The following is a 24876-nucleotide window of genomic DNA, read 5'->3' as shown; positions in this document are numbered from 1 at the left end:
ATTGGCAGATATAGCCCTTAGTCGATATGGGATTTTACTTTCATTTCTATTGTTTTCGGCTTTTCTCACTTAAATTATTTTCCAAATTTAATTCAGTATATATTTTCCAGGGGGCTACCATAAACCTTAAAACTTCAGTGTTGTAAGGAAGCACTTTTGAATGTTTCACAACACTTTCTCTTTATGTATAGGCAATTGATCGCTGAATGTGGTGGGGAATTTTTTTGATATTGGCATTAAAAATAGCTTTACGAAACATTAATTGTAAAATTATACAAGAAATAGATTAAGGCTATAAAATTACTAAACGTTGTATTGTTCTTTTTTATAGAGTATAACATAGGAAAAGGTTAAACACACGCTTTCAGCAAGTCCTCCATTTGGCCCTCACTCAAAAAATTCTTTAAAGACACAAGCGCGGCTGCCTGTGGTCTGGCGCTCTTGCGTCAAATTTTTTAAACAAATCAGGAAAACTGAAAAATTCCTTTCAATATACCGCATTTACCTCTTTTTCTTACATTCTGTTAGTCTCTCATTAATGCATAATACATAAAGCAATCTAAACTATTTACATAGACATTTTCATAAAAAAATGAAAATGTATAAAAGGTGCTTAGTAAAATCAGTGAAAATTTCCAGAAATTTGGAAACCCACACGTTAGGATTATATACATATCGATAATAAAAATAACCACCCTGAATTTTTTTATATTTCTTTCATATACTTGTACATACAATAACATATTACAACCACATAACGACCGCCTAAACCCGAACAATATCCACTTTTCCTCATCGCATGGCAGCGCTATAGTAAAACAATATTGCAATGTTACTTAAATTTATTGAAATACTTTATTTGTAATATGCAAGTATGGATATGATTAAACGCACCAACATACCATTACATATCCTCGCCCAGGCAGGCATCTGGACACCATGGCGTATACGCAACATTGAAATTTGCATTTATATTAGAATAATAAGTAAACAATTTAATATTCTGGCGTTGAAAAATTTCCGTACAAATCGCTCGCCCACACATATGCGTACGGAATGTGTAAATAAACGATATATTGCATATTATAAAAGCGAATGCAATGTAAAGCGAAAGGTGCGCATATGTTTCACACACATCACTCATAACTTATTTGTGCGCTTTGTTTGTTTCATATGTTATCTTAATGTGCCGAAAGCTTAAAGCGTAGTGGATACAATTTTTTAGCTGCTCAGAAGTGCTGAAGGGAATGTAATAAATGAATTTAGTTTTCATATGCATAAGTGGGCATAAATTTATGTTTGGTGATTTAAAGATAACAAATTGTGCACAGTTAGTTTATCTCACTTGTTGTTTTGTTGTGTACTGTGCTCGAAATAAAATAATGAAATGAAATTAAAATAAACAAAACAAAATAACACAAGACAAAATAAAATAAAATAAAATAAAATAAAATAAAATAAAATAAAATAAAATAAAATAAAATAAAATAAAATAAAATAAAATAAAATAAAATAAAATAAAATAAAATAAAATAAAATAAAATAAAATAAAATAAAATAAAATAGAATAAAATAAATAAACCAAAATAAAATAAAAAACTAAAACTTATCAAATTAAATAATTTAAAACTAAAATAAATTTGTAGAAATAAAATAAAAAAAATAATAATAAATATAAAAGAGATATAATATATTTAAAATAAAACAGCATATCATATTTATTAACTCTTCTGAATATAATAATGAAACTATTATGATTAATTATTTCTTGCTAATACGTTTCGTCTCGTTTAACTATTTAAAAAACTCGTTAAACAAGATTAAAAATTTGATATCATTAGAAATTTGCTTCATACTTCTAGCAAAACAAAAAAAATTAGAATCCAATCTATCAAGTTTTTGTTCTACTACACCCACTTTTGAAATTGTTTTCCGCCGTCAGCACACTATGACATTTGAAATTCTCTTTACTACAAATTCAGTTGGTCCACCTGAGGCGCATGCGCAGCTTGATGGCTTGTGGCAGTAAGATTTATTCGAGCAAAGTTTTCACTGTTTTTTTGTCTCTTACGCTACAACTTTTATGGAAGACGAGTTGCTGCAAAAGTTTGCCAACACCAGCAACAGTACCTTCAAAAGCAAGCGAGCACTTGTATTGGAAATCGCGCGATTGAAAGTTGCCTGCGAGTTTGAAACAACAAACAAAAACGAAAATGAAAATTGTGAATAGAAATAAGAAAAATACATATAAGTAATTTAAAAATGACTATCTTCTCTGCGTTTAGTGATATGAATAAACTGACAGCTTATAATGAAAAAAGTTTAACAAAGTAGATTGAAAGCTATAATTTCCTCTCATATCGGAGGCAGAGTATGATTGAAAAAGAATTTAATGCGTGTGTGACTGATTAGTGCGAATACTGAAGCCAGTGCTCTTGTCGCTCAAAGTAAATGGAAAGAAAGACTTAAGCGCAAAACACTGCTTCATGTTATCTAGTAGCCAGATTCTCTGCAATTTATACTCAGAACATCATTATTTATTTTGTATTATGAAATAAGCAAAACAAATTGTGCATTAGATCATTTTAAGCTAACTAGTTACAATGGCAATGAAGTAAAAAAAAACATAAAAAAATCCTCTCTGCTTGAAAGAACCTTTTCAAATAAATATTTATGAATCGCTGCCTTAAAAAACACCAATCAGAAACTTTTCTTTCTGCCTTAGCTTAATGAAAATTTCTACAACAAAACGTTTGGGAGAAAATAATTGCTGACACCAACAGCCTTTGCTCATAAAATTCGCCTGGCCTTCAAACTGAAATTTAAATGTTTATTTAAGCCAAAGTAGCTATTCGCAAACCGTTCGGCACCCTAATTTGAACGCATCTCATTTACAGCCGAAACTACAAAAGCGCCCCCCATTTCGGCGCCTCATTTAATTGCTTATTTTAAATTTCCCCTCAAACACGCATCTCATTTGCATTTGCTGCGTAAACAGTGAGTTTGTTGCTTTTGTTTTACTTTTCAGCGAATTTTCGCTCACGCACTTCCACACACGCCAACGCCTTTTTGAACAAACACAACTTAAGTATACCCAAATGTAATAAGCAAACCATTTCATTCAATTCAGAGAAACTGAAATTAATAACATGCATATGTATGTATTTGTAAGCATGTAGAGCTGCTTGAGAATGGGTAAAAGTGATATTTCGTCAGACTATTCAACACTGGAAAATGTATGGAATTAGCCTCCCTTCATGTCTACTTACTTAATCCTACTTAATGGCCCCTAATATAAAATAGGAACCTAAGTATGTGACTTGAAATCGTAGGCTATTAGAAAGCGAGCTTTGTTTGAAATCGGCAGTTTCTCCCATATGGGAGGAATCAAAAAGCTTTGTTTTCAATATATTTTGATCATTCACTGGCAGGTAATGAGCCTATTCTTAGAAGATCTGCGGTCTGATCTGCAATTGCGCGGAAGTGCAATATTAACTAAATATTAATTAAACATTTGAAGAAGAAAAACTTATAACTGATAAGTTGCAAGCTGAAAAAGTGTCTATTTACGTAGTTAAAAGTTCACCCTCACTAATTATTTGAAAACAATAATACAGCTGCAAAAGGGAGAGAACTCTGTAAAGCACTGCAGTCATCCGGAAGTTACGCTTTCGCGACGAGCTCACCATCATTTTGGCCATCAGATAGCCAAAAGATTCGAGACCTAATAGATTTTTTCATTGTCGGCAAAGTATCCCTGAGCTTTCTGTCGATAAATCAGGTTTATGACCTTAACCCGGAACATTCTCCAATCTATTTGATCTATAGTGAAATCGCCATCTTTAAAGACAAACCCTCGGTGTTGTGCAATAAACGTACAGAAAGGGAATTCTTTGGAAAGATCATGGAATATTATGAAAGTAAAGATATTATTGATCGAAGTAAGGGGGCAAGCATGGTTAATGCCTTACATACTTGCATTTGCGACCACATCATGGTGGAACCACGCCATTTCAATCGACATAATATATGCTTTGTCTAAGGCAGGTACTGATTCAACATCACTCATGTGCATGATAGTGGCAATAGACTTTTGATCTTTAAGACCAGGTATCGGGATTATAGAACTAATTGCGCCTATTTGTGATAGATCCACATCCACTATTGCCTTTATCTACATTCAAAGGGGTGACAGTGTCAGTTTTGGAGCATATCCGGGTCGCGCGTTATTCACATCAACACCAATATTAAATACAGATCAACTGAGTTCTGAGGTTTAAAAAAGAGAGTTTCACAAAATATCTTCGGTATCTAACCAACGGAAGAACTCCGATTACTCTTAGGAAAAACTGTACAAGATGACAAGCAGCATAAACTCAAGTATGTTCCATTAAAATAAATGTTGATTGTTAGGCCAGATGTGATTCAAAAAAAGCGGAAGGATTTTCGGATTATTTAGTCAAAATATTTTGCACATATGAAACACACATAGATTACCCTACTGTTTGCAGTCAATAAAGCGAAGACATCTCAAGTTGCACAACCACTGAGCTCTGTGAACAAATCAAAAATATGAAAAACAAAAAAAAACCCCGGTTACGACCTGATTACTGCCGAGGTTCTAAAACAACTTCCTCCAATAAGTATAGTATAAATTACAGACATTATTAACGCGGCTTTTCATCTTAAATACGTGCCAACTTATTGGAATTGCTGAAGTTATCATCATTCAAAAGCCAGGAAAACCAGGTTATGATGTATCTTCTTACAGGCCCATATCACTTCAACCGATAATATGGAAGCTTTTTGAGAAAATTCTCATGAAACGTCTGAATAAAATATTAGAAAGAAAAACCTTAATTGCAGCGTTTCTGTTTGGATTTCGCGCTAACCATTTTACGATTGATCAGATCCACACAAAATTGCACACATTATTGAAAAAAGCCTTTGAGGAAAAAAATTCCTGTTCTAGTGTGCTTTTGGTTGTTGCAAAAGTGTTCGATAAAGTTTCTCACAAAGGATTGCTTTCGAAATTTAAACTGATCCTACCGAAACAGAGCTATGATTTCGTAAAATCATATTTATCAGGCCGCTATTTCCGCGTTAAACGAGGAAACAAATATCATATTCTTCGAGAAATAAAAGCGGGAGTTCCACAAGGTAATGTGTTGAACAAAAATATTCATCAACTAATTTTGTGAGCATTGGCACGCATAAAATGAGAATACAACTTTCGCAGAGGTCAACAATTTGGTCATTCCTTCACCTACTTTCAAACAAAGAAATTTATATTGTGTCATACACGTACTGCAAAAACTCTTCATGTCCTTAAGATTTTCGATGGCAACTTTTATTGCATTCCGCACGAACTTACTGCTCTTTCTTCAAGATAAATTGAAATCAAAGCGTTATGCATGTCACTAGCAATTCATAGAAACTTATGTATTTTCAATTATTTGCCTCGTGTCGCAGTGTTTGGTTAAAGTCAGTTAATAATGGATTCCGGAAATTAATTACTATTGCTGCTCATTGTCTAATGAAAACTAATAATTTATTTAGAGCTAACAACTCAATAATAATAATAACTGCATGCGCTTAATTGTGCTGCATAACAATGAATATCAATATATGAGTACAATATGCGACACAATTAATTATTGAAGTTGAATTTCGTATGACATGGCGTATACGTAATTACATATTTATTCTGAGCCCACGCTAATTTCATTATTGTAAGGTATGCATATGAGTATGCACAATGCAATATATATTTATTGCTAAACACGTACATTCACAAACGCACATAGCGAAATGTGTATTGCGTATATCTATTAATGGCTTCATTCAGTTATTTCGAAATAGTTAATTCAATTTATTTCCATTACATTTTCAACAGTAGTAGATGAGTGTTTACCGCAAAGATACGCCCTTTCCTTCTTCGTAACAATCTATCAGAAATCTTTTACTGATGTCAACTGATTCCAATCGGAATTATTATTCACATAACTGCGTGGTATTGATCTTCGAAGGATTAAAGAAAAAATTAAGCCTACACCATTGAAAAACATGCGAAGTTACCTGAAAATTGCTTTTTGTCACCAGCTGATTAGAGTGTCAAATTTATGGGATTATATAAAGTTAGAATTTTGAAAAAATCGATTTTTTTTATTTTTTTTATTGTTATTTGGATCAACAAATTTAAAAGTTTTCTCAGAAAAAATTCTGAAAAATTCGCTTTTTCGGCCTTCCAACTGTATATATCCCCTTAACAGATTTTTAGAGATATTAGGCAACACTATTGCCCAAGCTTCATTTTATTATTCCTAATAGTTGCCATTTGCAATGACAATATCTTAGTATTTTATTTATATCTTTATGGAAAATAAAGTTAGGTATTATATTGCTGCAAGATTTATATTGCTTCAAAATATCCTTAGCGATTAAGTGTTGACTGTTGCCAAATTTTTCTAAGAGGCGATATATTTACCCTTGAGGTTTGCGTACGAAAAAAAAATAATAAAATGTTTTGTTTCCTTTACTAATAACCTCAATAAACTAACTAGTTTGTCGCAATACAAGGTAACTAATATTCCCATCGGTTCTCAAATGACTGCCACTGTTTTAAGAACAAGGCACATAATGTCTAATAAATACCGGTAAGCAAATCAATTGTTGCCTAGGCAAACAGCTTGTTTACAATCTTTTTTCATGACAAGATAATTCACGGAATTCTCACTGAAGTATTTCAATTGAAATAAGGCAGTTACACCAAAACTAGTAAACTAGTCTATTTAATATAAGTTTTATTTTTTCAAATACATTCTTCAGTCCGTCTATAATATAAAACAACAAAAGTGTAACAAATCTATTCAGTTTTTATAATAAAAAATATAAATTCTTTTTTACGGCACTGGCTCAATTTCTATGCAAAGTAATTTTTACCGCTTTAATATTTAGTAAAGCGCCCTTTGGCCGCAGTCACCACCTCAATCCGCTTGGAAACGCTATTAACTAAATCTTCATATCCTTTTTTAGTGATGAAGTTCCATACTTCTAAACATCTAGAAAATAATGCCGTCTTTGTTGTAGGTAGACTGGCATAATTGTGTACTCTTTTTCTCAAACAATCCACAGGTTATCGATAGAATTAATATCGAAACTTTGACGATTTTGCTACTGTCCGAATTTCCCAATTTCTGCAACGAAGAAAGATACCCTTGCCTTAATATGTCTATATGTGACCTGATCTACGAAAACGGGGCTTAGGTGTCAAAAAAAGGAGAACAATTAATGAGATAACGAGAAACTGACGATTATTTTTAACAGCTTTTCCCAGAAAACTAGTTTTCGCACGTTAGCCCCCTTTTCGTAGACCAGGTCACATATATATATTTGCGTCCTTATATCCCTCGATTCAAACTAGGTACCCAAGTCCACTTTTGCAAAAGCCACTCCAAAAATGGACTTTCCTAAATTTGAGTACTTTATTCTGTCTGATCCGTGAAGACTAATCTTGCTGTCGTCTGTCCAAAATACATTCGACCATTGTACTGGAGTTCAGTTTTGGTCCGCTTTTGCAAATTTTAGACGCAGTTCTTGATGACGTTTAATAAGCAAAGCTTTTGTTTTTAGTTTGGCGTCTGGCTTTGAACCTTTCTTTCTTCAACTCGCGGTGTACAGTCATGCGAGAAACATATTTTCCGTAAGTCCTTTAAAGTTCTTTCTGAATCTCAGTACCTGATTTTACTGTTGCCGTGGTCATCGGACGGTTGATATTTCGTCTAACGTGGTTATTTAGAACAGACTGGCGATCAGATCGAGGTTTTGGTACTAAAATTTCATGACAATTTGCAATATTTTTCACTGATTCCAACAAATTTTCAGCTAGATTAGCAACTTTCCGATATGAGAGGCCTTCAGACAACCATTGAAACACAGCTTTTTTAATAGAGTCAGCAATTTTCTCTATTAAAAAAACAAAACACGAAGGCAGCTTCTCAAAAAACAATCCTTCTAATTCTACTTACTGCTTATAAAATGAAAAAAATATTTTTGAAAATGTTAGTTAATTGATAAATAGAGCTTTTAGTTAGTATTTAAAGTACTCTAAAATTGTTTATTTGATCTAAGCTATGCTCACACTCCTGAGCGTAACCAATGTTGCAAGACAATCGAGCAAATGCGCACGTGACGCAAACCAGACACCGCCAGAAAAATTATGAGAAATTATGCCGTTATATTTCCCCGAAAATAGGTTCCTAGGCACCTCTAAGAAAGCCTCTCCAAACATGAGTTTTTAATTGTAACGGGAAGGTCCTCTTACATACAGTTTTCTATTTTTCTTATTATCAGATAGAAAAATTTATATCACGCTTCCAACTACTTAAAAAAATATCTTGTTCCTTAGATTTTGTAGGAAATTGAATGCTCTACAAAAAAGGTCTATTATGATTTTTTCGTAAACCCAAACGTTTAAAAGATATTAACAGTTAAAGTTTGATTATTTTTGGGAAAATTTTTTATTTCTTATTTTATAACTCAATGAAAAAAAATTATTATGAATGATGAAACTTATAGGCTTTCTTAGAGGTGTCTAAGAACCTATTTTTCCGAGTACCAACCAAAAAAAAAATTTTTTGAATCACCCTAATACATATGTATATATTCTTTTCGTATTAGGTTTCGTAGTGCAAAATAAATTTGAAATCAGTAATATTTGATTTTCTTTACTCATTTGAATGTTACATAAGGAATATAAATATCACAGTGTAAATTTGGGGGAGAATTAACAATTGCAATAATTTTAGTGAATATTCGTGGCTTTAGCATATCTAACTGTTCAGCATAACTTCCATAGAAAATATACTTCAATCACTCTCATGCCTACATCACTAATCAAATCCAAATTAAGCTTTTATATTTATGCAAGGGCTTATAATGAAATCAACTTATATGTACTCTATACTCGTATGAATATATTTTAAGGATTTTCTGTTTTAGTATAGAGTGCGCTGCGGTTATTATCCCAACTTTCAGTGTGGAAAATATAAATCGAGGCAAAGAAATATCACAAATGGTGAAGAAAAGGTTTTGCTAATTGAAACTGCTTTATAACATAGTTTGTAGTAAGGCTTGCAAAAGCTACATAGGCACCATCTGTCACGTGAAGATCCTTAATAAGTAGATTTCTAATTAGCCGAAATTCATCAAATTGCATACAAAAATTTGGATGAATTATTTCGCACAGAGTAAGCATGAGATAAAGCTTTGCATATCCCTTATGCGTACCATGTTCATACAGATATATAGTATATAGTAATTATTAAGCAAAAAACCATTCAATTTCAAATATTCTGTTGCCAATTTTCGCTTTAAATACAATAAAAACAGGTTTTCTAAATAATTTTGTACCCTCACTTGCCATATTAAATATTTATTTAAAACTTTATGAAAAGTCGAGTTCATTCCGGTATATAAATTTCACTTCGCTACCATTTGCCTTTGCACAGCGCTGCATAAAATACAAAATAAACGCAGAGCACGTTAAACTATTGGAAGAATTGACCCTTTAAGCAGAAGCAGACATTCAGCAAGCGGAAAACGGAAAATGAACAAGCAAACCGATTATTGCTTGAGCATGTACAAGCACATAACAATGTACATACGTACATACATATATTCGTACGCTTATGCAAAATCAAAGCACAAAATCAATAACCCAAGAAATCTGTGTGAAATAAAGAGGTCATGAGGCAAGTACATTGGTGTAACCCGCTTTAAGTCACGCCATTTAGAGGTTACAATGGCAGACAACTACATATATAAAATGAGAAAGTGACACAATTTCAACAAAAATCCAATGGGTAGAGCGCAAATAATTTCCGGTAAATTGCGTGTTAAGTATACGCCATGTGGGCCTCACATAGCTATTTGCTTATGGCGGTTGGGTTTCATGTGTTGCTGCTGTTGACACTTGCGCCGATTGTAGCCGCCATTGTCTGGCAGACTATTAAATCGCAAGTTTAGCTGGCACTTTTTGGGACGCAATCACGTCAAAGAGTTTATGCTTGCGCAGGGAGAGAAGCAGACAGGGGTGCGATTTTTAGAGGAAAATTGTTGCCGCTATGTATGTAAGTGTGTAGGTGTTTGTGAATTGGTTTACGATTTTTATCGGCTAGTCATTTACAACACTATTATATTGGGAATGAAACTCTAGTTTAGTTTGTTAAAGGAAAATAAGGAAGGTTATCGAATGTATGCAAAGTATAAGATGTTGGCTTGCGAACTGGAAACTGAATTTCAGGAAAAAATGTATGTGAATGTATGCGAATACTAATATGGATATGGGATATTATATGAATATTACTAGGAATATGAGTATGAGTGCACATATGAGTTTTCGTAGGAATATGATTACGAGTAGAAATAGGAGTATGAAGAAGTATCTGAATCCGAATATGAGTATGAGTAGATGTATTAGTATGAGTACACTTATGAGTATGAGTATGAATCTAAATCTAAATATGAGTATGAGCAGATAAATAAGTTTGAGTATACATACATATGAGTGTGAAAATGAGTATGAGTAGAAATATAAGTATCAGTATACATATGAGTCTAAATATGAATATGAGTACAAATAGCAATTTAACTATTCATAGTATTAGAAGTAAAAGCGCATAAGTACACATATGACTATGAATACGAATCTGAATATGAGTACGAGTACGAGGAATATGAGTTTGAGTAGAAATGATATTATATTTAATGAACATTAATTTGTATAATAGTGCTTAATTACATTAGTATGGCTGAGAATATCTATATGTATGAGTACAAATATGAAAAATACAAATATTGATATAATAACCAATTTCCCATTTTTCTCCTTGTCATTTCATGCAAATTACCAATTAATTTCGACTAAAAAATGCTGAAAAACGCCACCAACTCAACGCACATGGGCTCACCAAAATCCATAACAAATTCAATTTGTCGCAATCGGATGTCGTATTTTCCAACGTAATACCAATTAATTGCAACGCCAACAACAACTGCAATTGTAATTGACTGGTCACCTCAACGATGAATGTCGACAATGTTAAACGTCACACGCGTCACCCCCTGATGGCTGGCTGCAACTCGCCTGACCGTTGACTCAACCAAACCGCTGCTAATCAACTGCCATAATATTTATACACTTGGTCATTCGTAAATTACTCCATCTCACCGACATAAATCTCTGCTCATATTTTGCTATTGTGCGACTCGTTTATGCACGGGTTGATTGCTTGTGGTGCCGTGGTGCGGTTGGTGGTTGCCTGGTGTAGATGCCTGCCATCCATATGAGCCGTTCAAGTGTCCGGGTGATGGTAATTGCATTTCCATTCAATATTTATGCGATGGTGCGCCCGATTGCTCCGATGGCTATGACGAGGACATGCGACTCTGTACGGCAGGTAAGTGAAAACACATTCGTGTGAATAACGGCATTTGTGAAAATTAGAGTTGAGCTAGCTGGAAATGCCAGGATATCGAGAGACACAAAATATTATTAAGCGTAATTGACGATCACATTGGCTGCATGAGTATTTGATTTCGTAATTGCAGAGAGCACTAAAAACTTGATTTGCGACATGAGAGAGAGATATAATAGTACAAACATGAGAGAGTTCGGCGATATTTAAATACAGAATTTATGAATGCCATATATGCAGTTAGAGGCGCCGTAATTTATAGCGAGAATATTAACATTAGAAAAGACAACCTTTTTCAAAGAGATTTTAAACTTTCTGATCTGGAGGCATTTGGCAAAAAAGTAATTTTAAATACCATAAATTACTTCTAATGTTTATTTATATATCTGAAATGTATCCAATAACTTAAAAATATACGAAAAAGACTCTTACTACTTTTGAATTGCTTTTTAAACTCATATCCACGCACCCTAAATTGAGAACAGCTCAGGCAACTGCTCCTCATATATTCACAATTCGATTCAGTAAAAATGCATTTGCCTTGATTGCTGAGAGTTTTCCATAACAATCAACAACAAAAACAACAAAGGAAACAACTGTGACGAGTGGATCGTATGAAACAATCGCACCTACGCGCTACGAAGCACTGACTGTCAAATTTGACGGATGTGCTCAGCTCGGTGTCAGTTGCTCGAAATGCATTGGTCAGGAGATAAATTGCTTTTTGAGCCTCTAAAGCTCGTAGGCGAGAACGGTGACAGTCATGTGGAAGCTAGTACATATATACATACATATATGAGTGAGTAGGTATATAAGTTGCTATCTTTTATAGTGGTATACATATACATATGTAGCAGTAGGTAGGTATGTACGCTACACACATGCTGACAGCGAACGCGATAAATGATATATGACAGTTGAAATGCAATATGTGTAAGCAAGACTTCCCAGTTTTTATCAATTTTTGCGTTTTTATAGCAGTCTTCCCTCCCGAACGCAACGAACAACCTACCCATGAACCCTAGGATGACCCCCTTCTTCCCCTTTTTCACATCAATCAATGCTAATTAAACAGGATAATATGATACAACTAACGGAATGACAGGGTTTTATACGCACATCTGCGTAGAAATATGTATGTTTTATTTTTCTTACTAAATAGCTCAAAAAGTTTTCAAATAAAGAAAAAAGGTTAATTTCGGTTGCACTGAAGCTTCTTGGTGAGGAACGGACATGTGAAAAATTATATGACCGATAGCTGAAAAATTGAGGGATATATATGCAGACAGATGGACAGTCGGACATACATACGGACAAGGAACGCATACGGAAATATAATAACGCATATTAAGGGGTTACACAAAGGGCTCGATCAATTTTGTAAAACCTCATTTGGGTCATTTAATAGCCGATAAATGAAAATTATTGTATTAAGGGAGTAGACCACACTTGCAAAGAAACTCTAGAGTGTACAAAGGGCGGCGCTCATCATTTGGCACTAAGGTCGCCAAACCGAACTCCGGCAGCACCTTCTCTGCCCATATACCGACGCAGGAGCTAAGGGTGGGAAAAATTCGTTGGAGGAGCGGGGCAGTGAGCTTATATGTGCCGATGATTTTGAAAGTGGTATAAGTCATATTTTTTTGTTTCGAGATAGTTAGAGTTTTGCATTTTAAAGGATTAAAAAATGTTCTTGCATTATGGATTATGATTTTTCGACAGTAAAGTAGTCCCAACAAACAAGTATTCATTATGATTTTAAAATTTACAGCTATTTTTAAAAGAAAATGTGGTTTTGAAAGGTTTAAATGATTTGTACAACTTTCAAAATTAACTGCATGTTATTATAAATGACTTATACCACCAATGAAACAATTTTATTAGTAATCAACATTTTATTCAAACTCATTGCATTGTGACTAAGTAAATTATTCATTAGTATTTAGGAAAATAAAGTGTTTGTGAAAAATTGGTGGAATATAGGGTAGTATATCTATCATATCTTTACGTTTTTCTTTTGTTATTGGTCTAATGGTTGTGAATAATGGAAGTAAATCAATATTTCCGTATATTCTAGGTCTTCCTTTTTTAGGTGAGAGGTCTAATACTTTGAATTCGGAGTTGTTATCCAAGGAAGTTTTATAAAACATCTTATATGGGACATTTTTTAGAAATCTGATTCATTGTATTTTTAACCAAGGCACAGCTTCTCCATTGATGTTTTTCTTTCTATTATTCGTTGATTCTTTTAGTTGTCTTGTAGAAATAAAATCTTTTTGATCCATTTGTACTACCGAAAATGGGTTTCTCATCTTACATGATTTTATTAAATTATAATAATGCTCAGGATGTATAAATAATTCGATTTTTATACTCTCGCAACAAAGTTGCTAAGGAGAGTATTATAGTTTTGTTCACATAACGGTTGTTTGTAAGTCCTAAAACTAAAAGAGTTAGATATGGGGTTATATGTACCAAAGTGATCAGGGTGACGAGTAGAGTTGAAATCCGGATGTCTGTCTGTCTGTCCGTCCGTCCGTCCGTGCAAGCTGTAACTTGAGAAAAAATTGAGATATCATGATGAAACTTGGTACACGTATTCCTTGGCTCCATAAGAAGGTTAAATTCGAAGATGGGCAAAATCGACCTACTGCCACGCCCACAAAATGGCGGAAACCGAAAACCTATAAAGTGTCATAACTAAGCCATATCTGGACGTAATTTTTTTGGAAAAGTGGGCGTGGCCCCGCCCCCTACTAAGTTTTTTGTACATATCTCGGAAACTACTATAGCTATGTCAACCAAACTCTATGGAGTCGTTTCCTTCAGGCATTTCCATATACAGTTCAAAAATGAAAGAAATCGGATAATAACCACGCCCACCTCCCATACAAAGGTTATGTTGAAAATCACTAAAAGTGCGTTAACCGACTAACAGAAAACGTCAGAAACGCTAAATTTTACGGAAGAAATGACAGAAGGAAGCTGCACCTAGGCTTCTTTTAAAAATTGAAAATAGGAGTGGCGTCGCCCACTTATGGACCAAAAACCATATCTCAGGAACTACTTTTCCGATCTCAATCAAATTCGGTATGTAATATTTTCTTAACACCCTGATGACGTGTACGAAATATGGGTGAAATCGGTTCACAACCACGCCTTCTTCCAATATAACACTATTTTGAATTCCATCTGATGCCTTTTCTGTATAATACGAGTATATACATTAGGAACCAATGATGATAGCGGAATAAAACTTTACACAAATACGGTATTTGAAAAATATGCAAATGACGGATAATGAAATCTCGATTATCACTTTATGCGAGAGTATAAAATGTTCGGTAACACCCGAACTTAGCTCTTCCTTACTTGTTTTTTGTATGTCATCTGTTAAACCTTTTCTAGCCTGTTCGGCACTTTTAAGATGTGAATCACGAATTTCCATAAGATGCATCTTCTCGTCTTCATTACTGGATGCTTCATTTTTTAGCTTTATCGAATCACACTTTTGGCACGTGTCTTTACGAGGAGTATGAAAATTTAGGTTGAACTCGGTATTAAATATTTTTCTATAAGTCCACTCCTTTACACATGATGTATTATTTTCATCACATTTTTCCACATATAGCCCATACATTTTTCGAATATCTAAGTCAGCACTTAGATACTTTCGACCTGAAGTGTGATGTGATCGCGTGTAACGGCTCTCACATTCTGGAAAACTCAGAATATGATGTTTTTCTAGATGAACTAGCCATTTTGCCACGACCATCCATTCCAGGTGTTTCAGAATTTAAGGCACGGCTTAATCTTCCGTTAGATATTTTGAAAATATCAAAAAAAAATTTTTGCAAACAGAAACTCATACATACATACATATAGATGAAACTTAAGACTCCATTTTCTCATATATCCTTTGGGATTTCTGGGGCGTTTTTGTTTTATTGATTGTTATCTAATCAAACCATACAGAAACATATTCTGTTTTTCGAAACTTGCTAAGTTCCAAAAATAATCAAAATTAGCTTTCCTGTCTTCATATCCGATTCCATTTAAACACTTTTTGGAACAAAGACAATCCATATTTTCGAAAAGTTTAGCACTCACGGGCTTAGAGTTTTTTGTTTGATATTCCTCTCCACCATTTCTCTTAATTTTTCTTATATTTTGTGCATAATTCTGTTGATTGCTTTTCTTCTTTCTTGATTTCATTTTGCTTTCTTCCATTTGTAAGGGTTCCGAATTCACTTTTAAACTATGAGCAGATTCATCAGAAGACGATATCATTCTTATTCGTTTCCATTTCTTAGGAGCATTACTTATATTTATTTGTAAAATGTCTACAATTAACTTTAAATAGTAGGTTTTACATTAAAAGTTTTACTTCATCATAACCGAACCACTATCTGAAGACATGACAAAATTACTTTGTGAATACACCGACTTATACCACTATCAAAACGAACAATATCTGTATTTCAGTTAACAACTAAAAAATAAGCACATTTTAAAGAGTTAATTTGCATGGCTTGCTGCTAATCTCTTCAGATTATGGTATTTTAATAAGATTTGATAAGTAATAGCTGATAAAGTAGATTTTTAAAATTTTTGACTTATACCACTTTCAAAATCAAGAGCTCATATACGGGTGGGTCAAAGCTTGGGGGGAAGGATGGTTGAGAGGTTTACTATCAGGAACTCTCTATCAACTCCAGCTTCAGACTTCCTTTCTATTGCAGTGCCTTCCAAGCCGAGGTTGCAGACAATAAGGTAGCAGTAGATCTGCTGCTCCGGTGTGCAGCCTCCTTCAGAAAAGTGACCATACACTCGGATAGCAGAGCGGCGAAGCTAGCCTCGAACTCATTTACAGTGCGTTAAGTGTTGGTCGATGAGTGCTTAACCTCGCTATCAATAGCATCGAGTGTCTTTGTGATAAAACTGATATGAGTGTCGGGCCATAGCGGGAATCGCAGAAAATTGTAGAGTTGTTGAGCCAGCAAGGAGTCCTAAAACCGATGGATCCCCATCGGTACTTGCGCTGTGGTAGACGCCTTTTGGCCCAATATTAATCGTAGGAGAACGAAGTCTTACCGGATGCCGTTTGCAAAAACTGTTTGAAAGAAAATGAGGTGGAAACAACTCAACAATTCTTTCTTGACTGTACCGCCTTTGGGAGGTCAAGACCTAAGCACTTTGGAGCGCATACTTTCAGACATCGCAACGAGCTAGCGGGAATTGAAATAGAACGCCTATACAATTTTTTATTGCCTACTAAGCATTTTGCTAATCTAGATCCAAACACAGGAGTTCTTCTTTTCCATGGCTTCATAAAGGACTACATATACCAATCCACGTGCGATCGTTGATCAGCCAACTAACCTAACCTATAAAGAACCTATGGAAGTAGATGTAGATTTGAACCGATGCGGAAAATTCCCAAGAAATCCATTATATAATTATATGGTGTAGTAGGACTGGATGGATTTCACTTTATTATATAATATATTCCTTATCGTTGTATTACAATAGAAAGAGGCAGTTAACCGCAGTATATATTTTCGTATATTTTTAACGTACATTAGGCTATATGCTGAATGTCATATTCGGTATTTGATGGAAATTTATAGCAGATTTCAAAGATTTTGGATGATATTTGCTGAACATTCGATGGAATATTTGTCCTCAATTTTATTTCAATTTCTTCACTGGTGTTTGATTAATAAGTGAGAGAAACTGATAAATTCTATGAAAAGTCGTACGAGAAATAGACAGAATTACAATCCGAATTTGCACGCTTTAAAACCAAGTCATGCAATGTCACTAAAAATGTGTTCACTGATCATGGTTGGTATAGCTCAAATAATTTTGAAATACCATCAAAACATAGTCGATTTTTTTTATGTTCGTTGGACTTATATCCTGTAAGTCAAAATATTTGGGTGACACAAAGTATTTAGAGAAGGCCCTGCAGTCATCGCAAACTTATCTCCTGTAAGTCGTCCGTCCATCTCTGTTAATGACGAAAACATCGAAAAATTAAAAGTTGAAAGTCGTTCTGTTGACAATAAAGAAATCGTATACGATATGAACATATCTAAAGGAATGAGTCAACATATTTTGGTTAATGTTTTGGGTATGCAGCGAATCAATGCTGAAATCGTACCAAAATACCTCAAACTTTTACAAAAGTGACGTTGATTATAGATCACAAAGAATACCTTATATTCATCAAAAGCATCATTACTGGCAAAGAAATGTGGGTTTATGAATATAACGTAGAAAGTGTCCAACAATTAGCGAATAGTGTTTCAAAAACAAGTCGAGACCAAAAAACAAAAGCAATGAAGACCTTTCCAATCGAGATTAAAGCAATTTTATGGAAAATTAGATTAAAAGTTTGCATGCTTGCTTTGCCTCGACAACATATTTTGGAGAAGTCAAAAAGATTTGCATTAAAATACATGAAACAGTGATTTTGTTATGGTACCCCTTCCATCTAAAGATATTGTTCAATCACAGATGCACCTACTTAATGTTATGGAAATACTAAACCCGAACTAAAAGCTCGTATTTGATTCTATAAAAGGAGATTTAAATGATATTGATGTAACACACTTTTACCAAAGACTACAAATTCGATTTCTCTGAACTTAGAAATATATCCTAAAATATAAAATATTTTAGAAGACCATTCAATTTCATTAATTAAAAGTACTTAATTTTGTTATGCAAACAATAACATTGCTCCAACTTAATACACAAACACAAAAATGTTAAAATAACAACAAACTCCACAGCATGTTTGCATTCACCTCAATTATTTTAAGGCCAATTGTTGCACGGAACCGGGTAATATTCACTGTGCTCTCATGTGGGAAATTTATTAGAATTTTCTAGTTATGACCTCAGATATTTGTAAATTTATTTACGCTGTTTTTCAATTTGTGTACAACAATATGTGTGTGCACTCGTTGTTTAGTTTATTCGCTCGGTCCTTAAATGCAATACGAATTTTATTTGCACCTTCGGGGAAATCAGAAAAATGCCAACCGAACTACAATATTTTCACGACGTAAAAGCAGCAAAACAAAACAAACACTGTTGTTGGTGCTGTGTATAAACTAAATAAATAACTTATATACATATGCTAGTAAAGCGGCGAGGAAAGAGGTATGGAGGAGGAATATACGTGCTCATAGTCGTAGTTATTGAAATAGCTTGGGGCATGTTTGGTCTTTTAGTGAGCATGAAAAGAATGCAAATAAGTATACATATATGTATGTATAGATGAATATATAAATGAGTTGCTTGTGTGAATAATTCCATGAGCATATGGGTTGCATTAAGCACTTGAGCTTATATCCAACGGGATAAACTTAAAGAAATAGGTTATAGAGAAGTTTGGATTAATCTGAACATTAAGATTTCATTTGGAATGGGGTATACAGGTTAGGCTGAATATACCACTATTCACAGCATTAACCCCAATTCGAATGGGAAATTATTTTTGTACTTTTAACATATCTACTTAAGTAGAAATTGATATAAATAAATTGAGTTTGGTTTGAGTACTACCATTCATATCAGCATTTTCTAAGTATAAAAGTCTGACTTTCCATGACGTCAATCTATGTACATATATCACCAAAAACTCAAAAATATATCAAGCGTTAGGAAAAACTTATTCTAAATTATGTATAATTTTGCGCGTTAATGAAGTGATTATTTACAGAGATGTAAAGGGTGATCCATTTCGAGGATCCCCACTTATTAAAGACACAGTTTCAAATAAACTACGAATTTAATGGGGGATGTTTATTATCTCTCGAAAGAGTTCTTTACCCTTTTTTGAAGGTTATCTCTCTCAAACACTCGCTTGTACCTTCTTTATTTAGCGCTGCAGCTCGAATTATTTTCTCCAGCAATACAAGGTGCATTCCAAAGTAAACAGGACTTAAAAAAAAAAAAAAAAACTGTTTTTTTTTTGGCAAAATAAAAGCATGGTGAACGAGTGTTTAAGCGCGTTGACCGGGATGGCCGCCAGTATGACGGTTCAAGTATTTTGAATGGCCTCTACGTCCGCATAACGCTTTCTTTTCATGGGCAAATGCATTTTTCCGAAAAGGAAGAAGTCGCACGTTGCCATATCAGGTGAATACGAGGAGTGCTTAATGATTAAAATGTGATTTTTGGTCAAATAATCGGTCACAAACGTCGATCGATGAGACGGATTCTGAGCAATTTTCTGGTCGTCAGTCAATTTGTGCGGAACAAACCGTGCACACACCTTTCGTAAGCCCAAATGTTTAGTCAAAATGCGATAAATCGAAGTTTTGGAAATGTTCAATTCCATTTCCATGAATTTCAATGATGATTTCGACTGATTTTTGATGAATTCACGCACAATTTCGATGGAACTTCTGGTGATCTTGGATTTTGATTGGCCCACATGTTGATCGTCATTTATGACCTCTCGACTACTTTGAAAACGTTGAAACCACTCGTGCACTCTGCTACGGGATAGGCAATAATCGTCATAAACTTGTTTCATCAATTGAGGCATTCCGGTAAAAGTTTTACCAATTTTAAAACAAAATTTGATGTTGGCTCTTTGTTCGAAGCTCATTTTCGCACCAATAACATAAACATACTGACATTTAAAACGCAATAGCTTTACTTCCAATATATGAAATGTCATGAAACTTTCTCACTGGACAATTGATAAAAATAGCAGAGTCGACATATAGATGGCGCCATCAGGTGGCGCTAGATTCAAAAAGTCTTGTTTACTTTGGAACACACCTTGTATATTACAGAAAATCTCCTTATCTGAAACGGCACTGAAAGATCCTCCGCGACGCTGATGAAGCTTTTGATGTTGCTGAACGTCAGCTTACACAGCCGTATTAGCTTTGCGGGGATACCAAGTTCAGACATAGAGGAATTCCTTTTCATGCTGTCGAAGTCGGCTTCAAAATCGATGAAGAGGTGGTTTGTGTCGGTTTGCCTTTCACGGGTTTATTTCAAGATTTGATGTATGGCGAATATCTGGTCGATTGCAGATTTTCCATGCCTAAAGCCAAACTGGTAAAGTTCAATCAGTTTGTTGATGGCGTCCTTTAACCTTTCACACAGTTCGCTCGATAGAACCTCATATGCGATGTTGAGGAGGTTGGTAGTTGGCGCAGATTGTAAGGTCCCATTTTTGTGGATTGGGCAGAGCACACCTAAATTCCAATCGTTGGACATGCTTTCGTCCGACCATATTCTACCACGAAGCTGATGCTTGCTCCCTATCAGTTCTTCGCCGCCGTGTTTGAATAGCATGACAGGCAATCCATCGGCCTCCTCCGCTTTGTTGTTCTTCAGACGTGTAATTGCAATTCGATATTCGGGCATCGATTGGGGAATCGGGTTCGCCTTCTCCTGGCGTTATACTTTCACTGCCATTCAGTAGGCTGGAGAAGTTTTCCCTTCATAATTTCAGTATGCTCTGGACATCATTCAATAGATCACCTCTGAGGGTTTCACAAGATTATGCTCCAGTCTTAAAATTTTCTTTCTTCGCGACTTCTTTACGCAGAACTGCAAGTCGAGTAGAAAATCGTTTGGCTGTCTGTTGTGATTGCAGCTTCTCGACGTTGAACCTTCCTTGTCCGAGTCAACGTCAACATCACATCACAACATTATCGACAGGGTTGGTGGTTTTATGGTCCGGAGACAGCCAGCTGGCTTTATGAATATCCTATGCTGGAATCTAGTACTATAAGCAACTTTATTTCGGCCTCCGTCGAAGTCGATCAGCCTCAACCTTTTTAGGGATGTTCCATTATGGAGGCTAAATTCACTGACCGTTGTGCCAAAGCTAGATTCGTTGTTAAGCGACTTTGTTAAAGACGCCAAGCGCGATTACGATATCATAGATGCGCTTCAACCGCTCATAGAAGACATCTTAAGTCATATCGTCTTTCTCTTCCGTCGCGGCGTGGGGGCAAATCAGCGATATGGTGATAAACTTTGCTTTGTGAGATGTGATGGTGAATACCACCCACCACGAATACCCAACGAAATTTGCGCTCTTTATATGGCCTTGTAATAAATGCGCAATTAAGGGACTGGACATTCCAGGTGCATGGCCTTAAATCGTAATGCTTTACACGTTGCAGTGGTTGTCATCAAAACGGGGTTCTCTCATCCGAGGCCGTCTTGATCTTTTCATTGGGGATGTTTTTTTAACGTGACGTGTCCCAAACAAAGCGCACAACCCTGGGGAGAGATGGTTCGTCTTCTCACTTTAGCTGCCTGCAAACGGATGTTCTTTGGTTACCCAGAGGATACTTAGTCTAAGTCCAAGTAAAAGAACCGGTTTTGACCACTCTCAAGTGAATGGCGCTCAGAGAACTTTCCTCATTTGCCTGAACTCCTACACATGGCACCATCCTCTAGGTGGTGATATACTGTTACAATAATTTTATTCGGTATTTAACATTGAAGCATATTGTGGAATGAGCAAAGTAGTATTTAATATACAAAAAAAATTGGCACTTCCGTGAAAATATTATTACTAAAGCGGTTGGATATATTGACGGCACGCATGCCACACTTTTACTACAGTATCGCAGTGGCTATTAAGTTTATTTAGCAAAAATTGGAATGTGGAAAAAACATTATCTCGACGTTTCCATCTCACCTTCTTGCAACAGCTTTGACAATTTGCTTTCTCCAAAATCTTTTGCTCGCCGCGTAAGTGCTGAAACAGGACAGTGTTTAGATAGAAAAGTGATTCAAAAGACTTCTTGGGTTTATCTTTGAACCAGAAAGATTTCGCTATCGCACAGGTGAAGGTTGCTAAGCAGTGGTTACTGTACTCAAACAAGGTCCACAGCTTCAGTGCTAGAATGCAGATTCAGTGATATTAAGGTAAAAGTACGCACTCTCAGCTCATCAGATATTCAGTTTACATCGATTAGAAGTTTTTCTTTTGCAAATTTCATTTAAATATGTGAATACTTCGATATTATATCAAAATTATTCCATTTTTGGAACAGGTACTATCGATTTCAAAACTGAATTGAAATGCAGAACAAAGCTGAATATATTAAATTTCGCTTCCCGTGATTTACTGGTTAGTTAGTTACCTGATTTTCAGCACTTTTTGAATCAAGTTCTACTAATCAAATTTAAGAAAATCAATTAACCTCTTTTTTGCTGAAAACTAAAAGCTTCTTGTCAGTTTCATGTTCCACCGCTTCCTCTTGAAATAGGTATTTCTTATTGCACCATCAACGAGAAGTCCCCCCGTTTTAGTTGCCAATAACGTTGTTTTCTTGGTTCACCTTAAATTACAAGCAATAAAACTTGCAACCAATTCGCTGACAAATTCTGATGGCATGAAGCTTTTCAATTTTTGAAGCACACATTACCTTCGGTTTAATGAGCGTGTCGGAATACGCTAAAAATACTTCTCCAGGATGCGATAAAGTTTTTAATATACTTACGTAACTTCTCCTTGAACTTATTTCTTTTCAATTATTTGCTGGCGAACTTAAAACTTTCGTCTTAAATACTTCTGTGATTAACTTAATATTTCTTATTTTATCATTTCTATAGAAAAGATGCGCCATGATACTCGCCATTGCCAATGCACAAGGAACCATAAATCTTCCGCAGAATCTTTCTTTCGAAAACTCCTAACGTCGACTCATCAGGTGTTGTCATCGCCTATGCCTCTGCACCACATAGCAGGACGGGGATGATGAGTGATTTGCAGAGTCGAGAGAGGACTTTACTTCTCAATTGCTGACTCAGTCCGATGTAGCACTTGTATGCAAGAGTTATTCTGCGTTGGATTTCGAGGCTGACATTGTTGTTGCTGTTAATGCTAGTTTCAAGATAGTTGAAATTGTCCAGCGCTTCGAAGTTATGACTGTCAACAGTGACCTCCCCCTACGGGTACGGCGGGACCCCTCGATTCGAGGGGAAACCGAATATACCCGCGGTAAGGCATGCCTGTCGTAAGAGGCGACTAAGATCCTGGCCACCAGTCCAGGGCTGTATGGAAGCTGAACTAGTCGTAGCTTCGGCTACAAGGTCATACCAAAGACTTTAACCTGGTACCACGGGGAGCAGTAGCCCCTTCAGTTCGCTCCAGTCTGCTCATTGGGTTTAGCCCTTTGTGGAGATTCGTGGTGGCTGTGGTTAAAACCCAAATCGCGGGAAGAACTAACTTTGTCAGTCGAATGTGGAGTTGCATAGCAACCGGGTGCCGGACCCAATGTACGGCAGAGGTTTTAGATGGGCCTCGAGCCATGCCACACTGCTAATTGGTACTGATAATGCTTACCCAGTTTTCAGGGCACTGATCGACGCATTGTATTGATCCGTTGTGCTTTTGAGCACCGTGGAGTTAAGCTGGCGACAGCAGGATCCCACGTTAAACACAATCAGACGTTGTCAACAGTGACGTGTGAGCCGCGAGTGCGGCGACTATTTATTTGATGACAGGAGATATTTTGTCTTGCTCTCGTTCACTACCAGATACATTTGCTTCGCTTCTGTGTTCAACCTGAATAAAGCTGATCTAACGGCGCGGATGTTCAGGGTTTCTTAGGCACTCTTAATGCTATCTAACGCATACTCCTATTATGAGCAGTAACTCTGAACTGAAATGCTCTTCGGAGCATAATGCTCTTAGAGTACCGGAGTGTAAGTCTGTTAAAGCGCCTGTTATATGTGTGAGATTGTAATATCTTAGTCAATGGATGTCTGTTTAGGAATATGATTTGCTGACTTTGAGGTAAACAAAGCAGAGTTTAAGGTTGGGTCTATATAAAATGAGTTTTAGATGACAGCATTTTAGGGTATAAATGAGCGGATCTCAGTGTTACACAGAGACTAATGGTCTGTAATATTATTCTATCTATTTACTAACTACATACGATTACATGTTTATTAGTGTGGTCTTTAAAAATATAAATTAAATCTTTACAACAGACTTCTTATATTTAAAATTTTTAGTAAGGACCTGTTATCTTTTCCATACTTTCATCGACTTCTACGTTATGAGAAGAAACAATTCTGTACATATTTTCAAGTACTACCCTAATGAACAAACATATTTAACGGCCGAACAGTTTTTGCCAAATTGAACAAAATCTGTTTTTATATCTTCACTTCAGCTTTAGCTTTGGCCTTCTGAATTTTAAAGTGAGTTGTTGCTGGCATTCACCTGATTTAATTAACGACTGAAACGCTTAAAAAAAACAATATTGACTTTTATGCATGAAATTTGAAAATGAGATAAAACAAACAAGCCAGCAAAGGCGGCAGCCACAAACACATATTATTAAAAGCAATTTCATGTAGGCGCCAAACAAACAAACAACAAAAAAGCAAA

General features: G+C 35.3%; 1 protein-coding gene across 1 annotated transcript in view; it reads left to right on the top strand.

The window, feature by feature from the left end:
• The window catches only part of LOC126759647 (IDLSRF-like peptide), a 161982-nt gene that overhangs the window by 118106 nt on the left and 19000 nt on the right, over window positions 1–24876 (top strand). The window contains exon 3 of the mRNA XM_050474614.1: window positions 11331–11459. Coding sequence (XP_050330571.1) covers window positions 11331–11459 — 129 coding nt within the window. The remainder of the gene's footprint in view (window positions 1–11330; window positions 11460–24876) is intronic.

Source organism: Bactrocera neohumeralis, chromosome 2 (genome assembly GCF_024586455.1).
Source record: "Bactrocera neohumeralis isolate Rockhampton chromosome 2, APGP_CSIRO_Bneo_wtdbg2-racon-allhic-juicebox.fasta_v2, whole genome shotgun sequence".
In the NCBI taxonomy this organism is placed as follows: Eukaryota; Metazoa; Arthropoda; class Insecta; order Diptera; family Tephritidae; genus Bactrocera; species Bactrocera neohumeralis.
The sequence above is the reverse complement of the archived record's forward strand: the minus strand, read 5'-3'. Positions and strand labels throughout refer to the sequence as shown.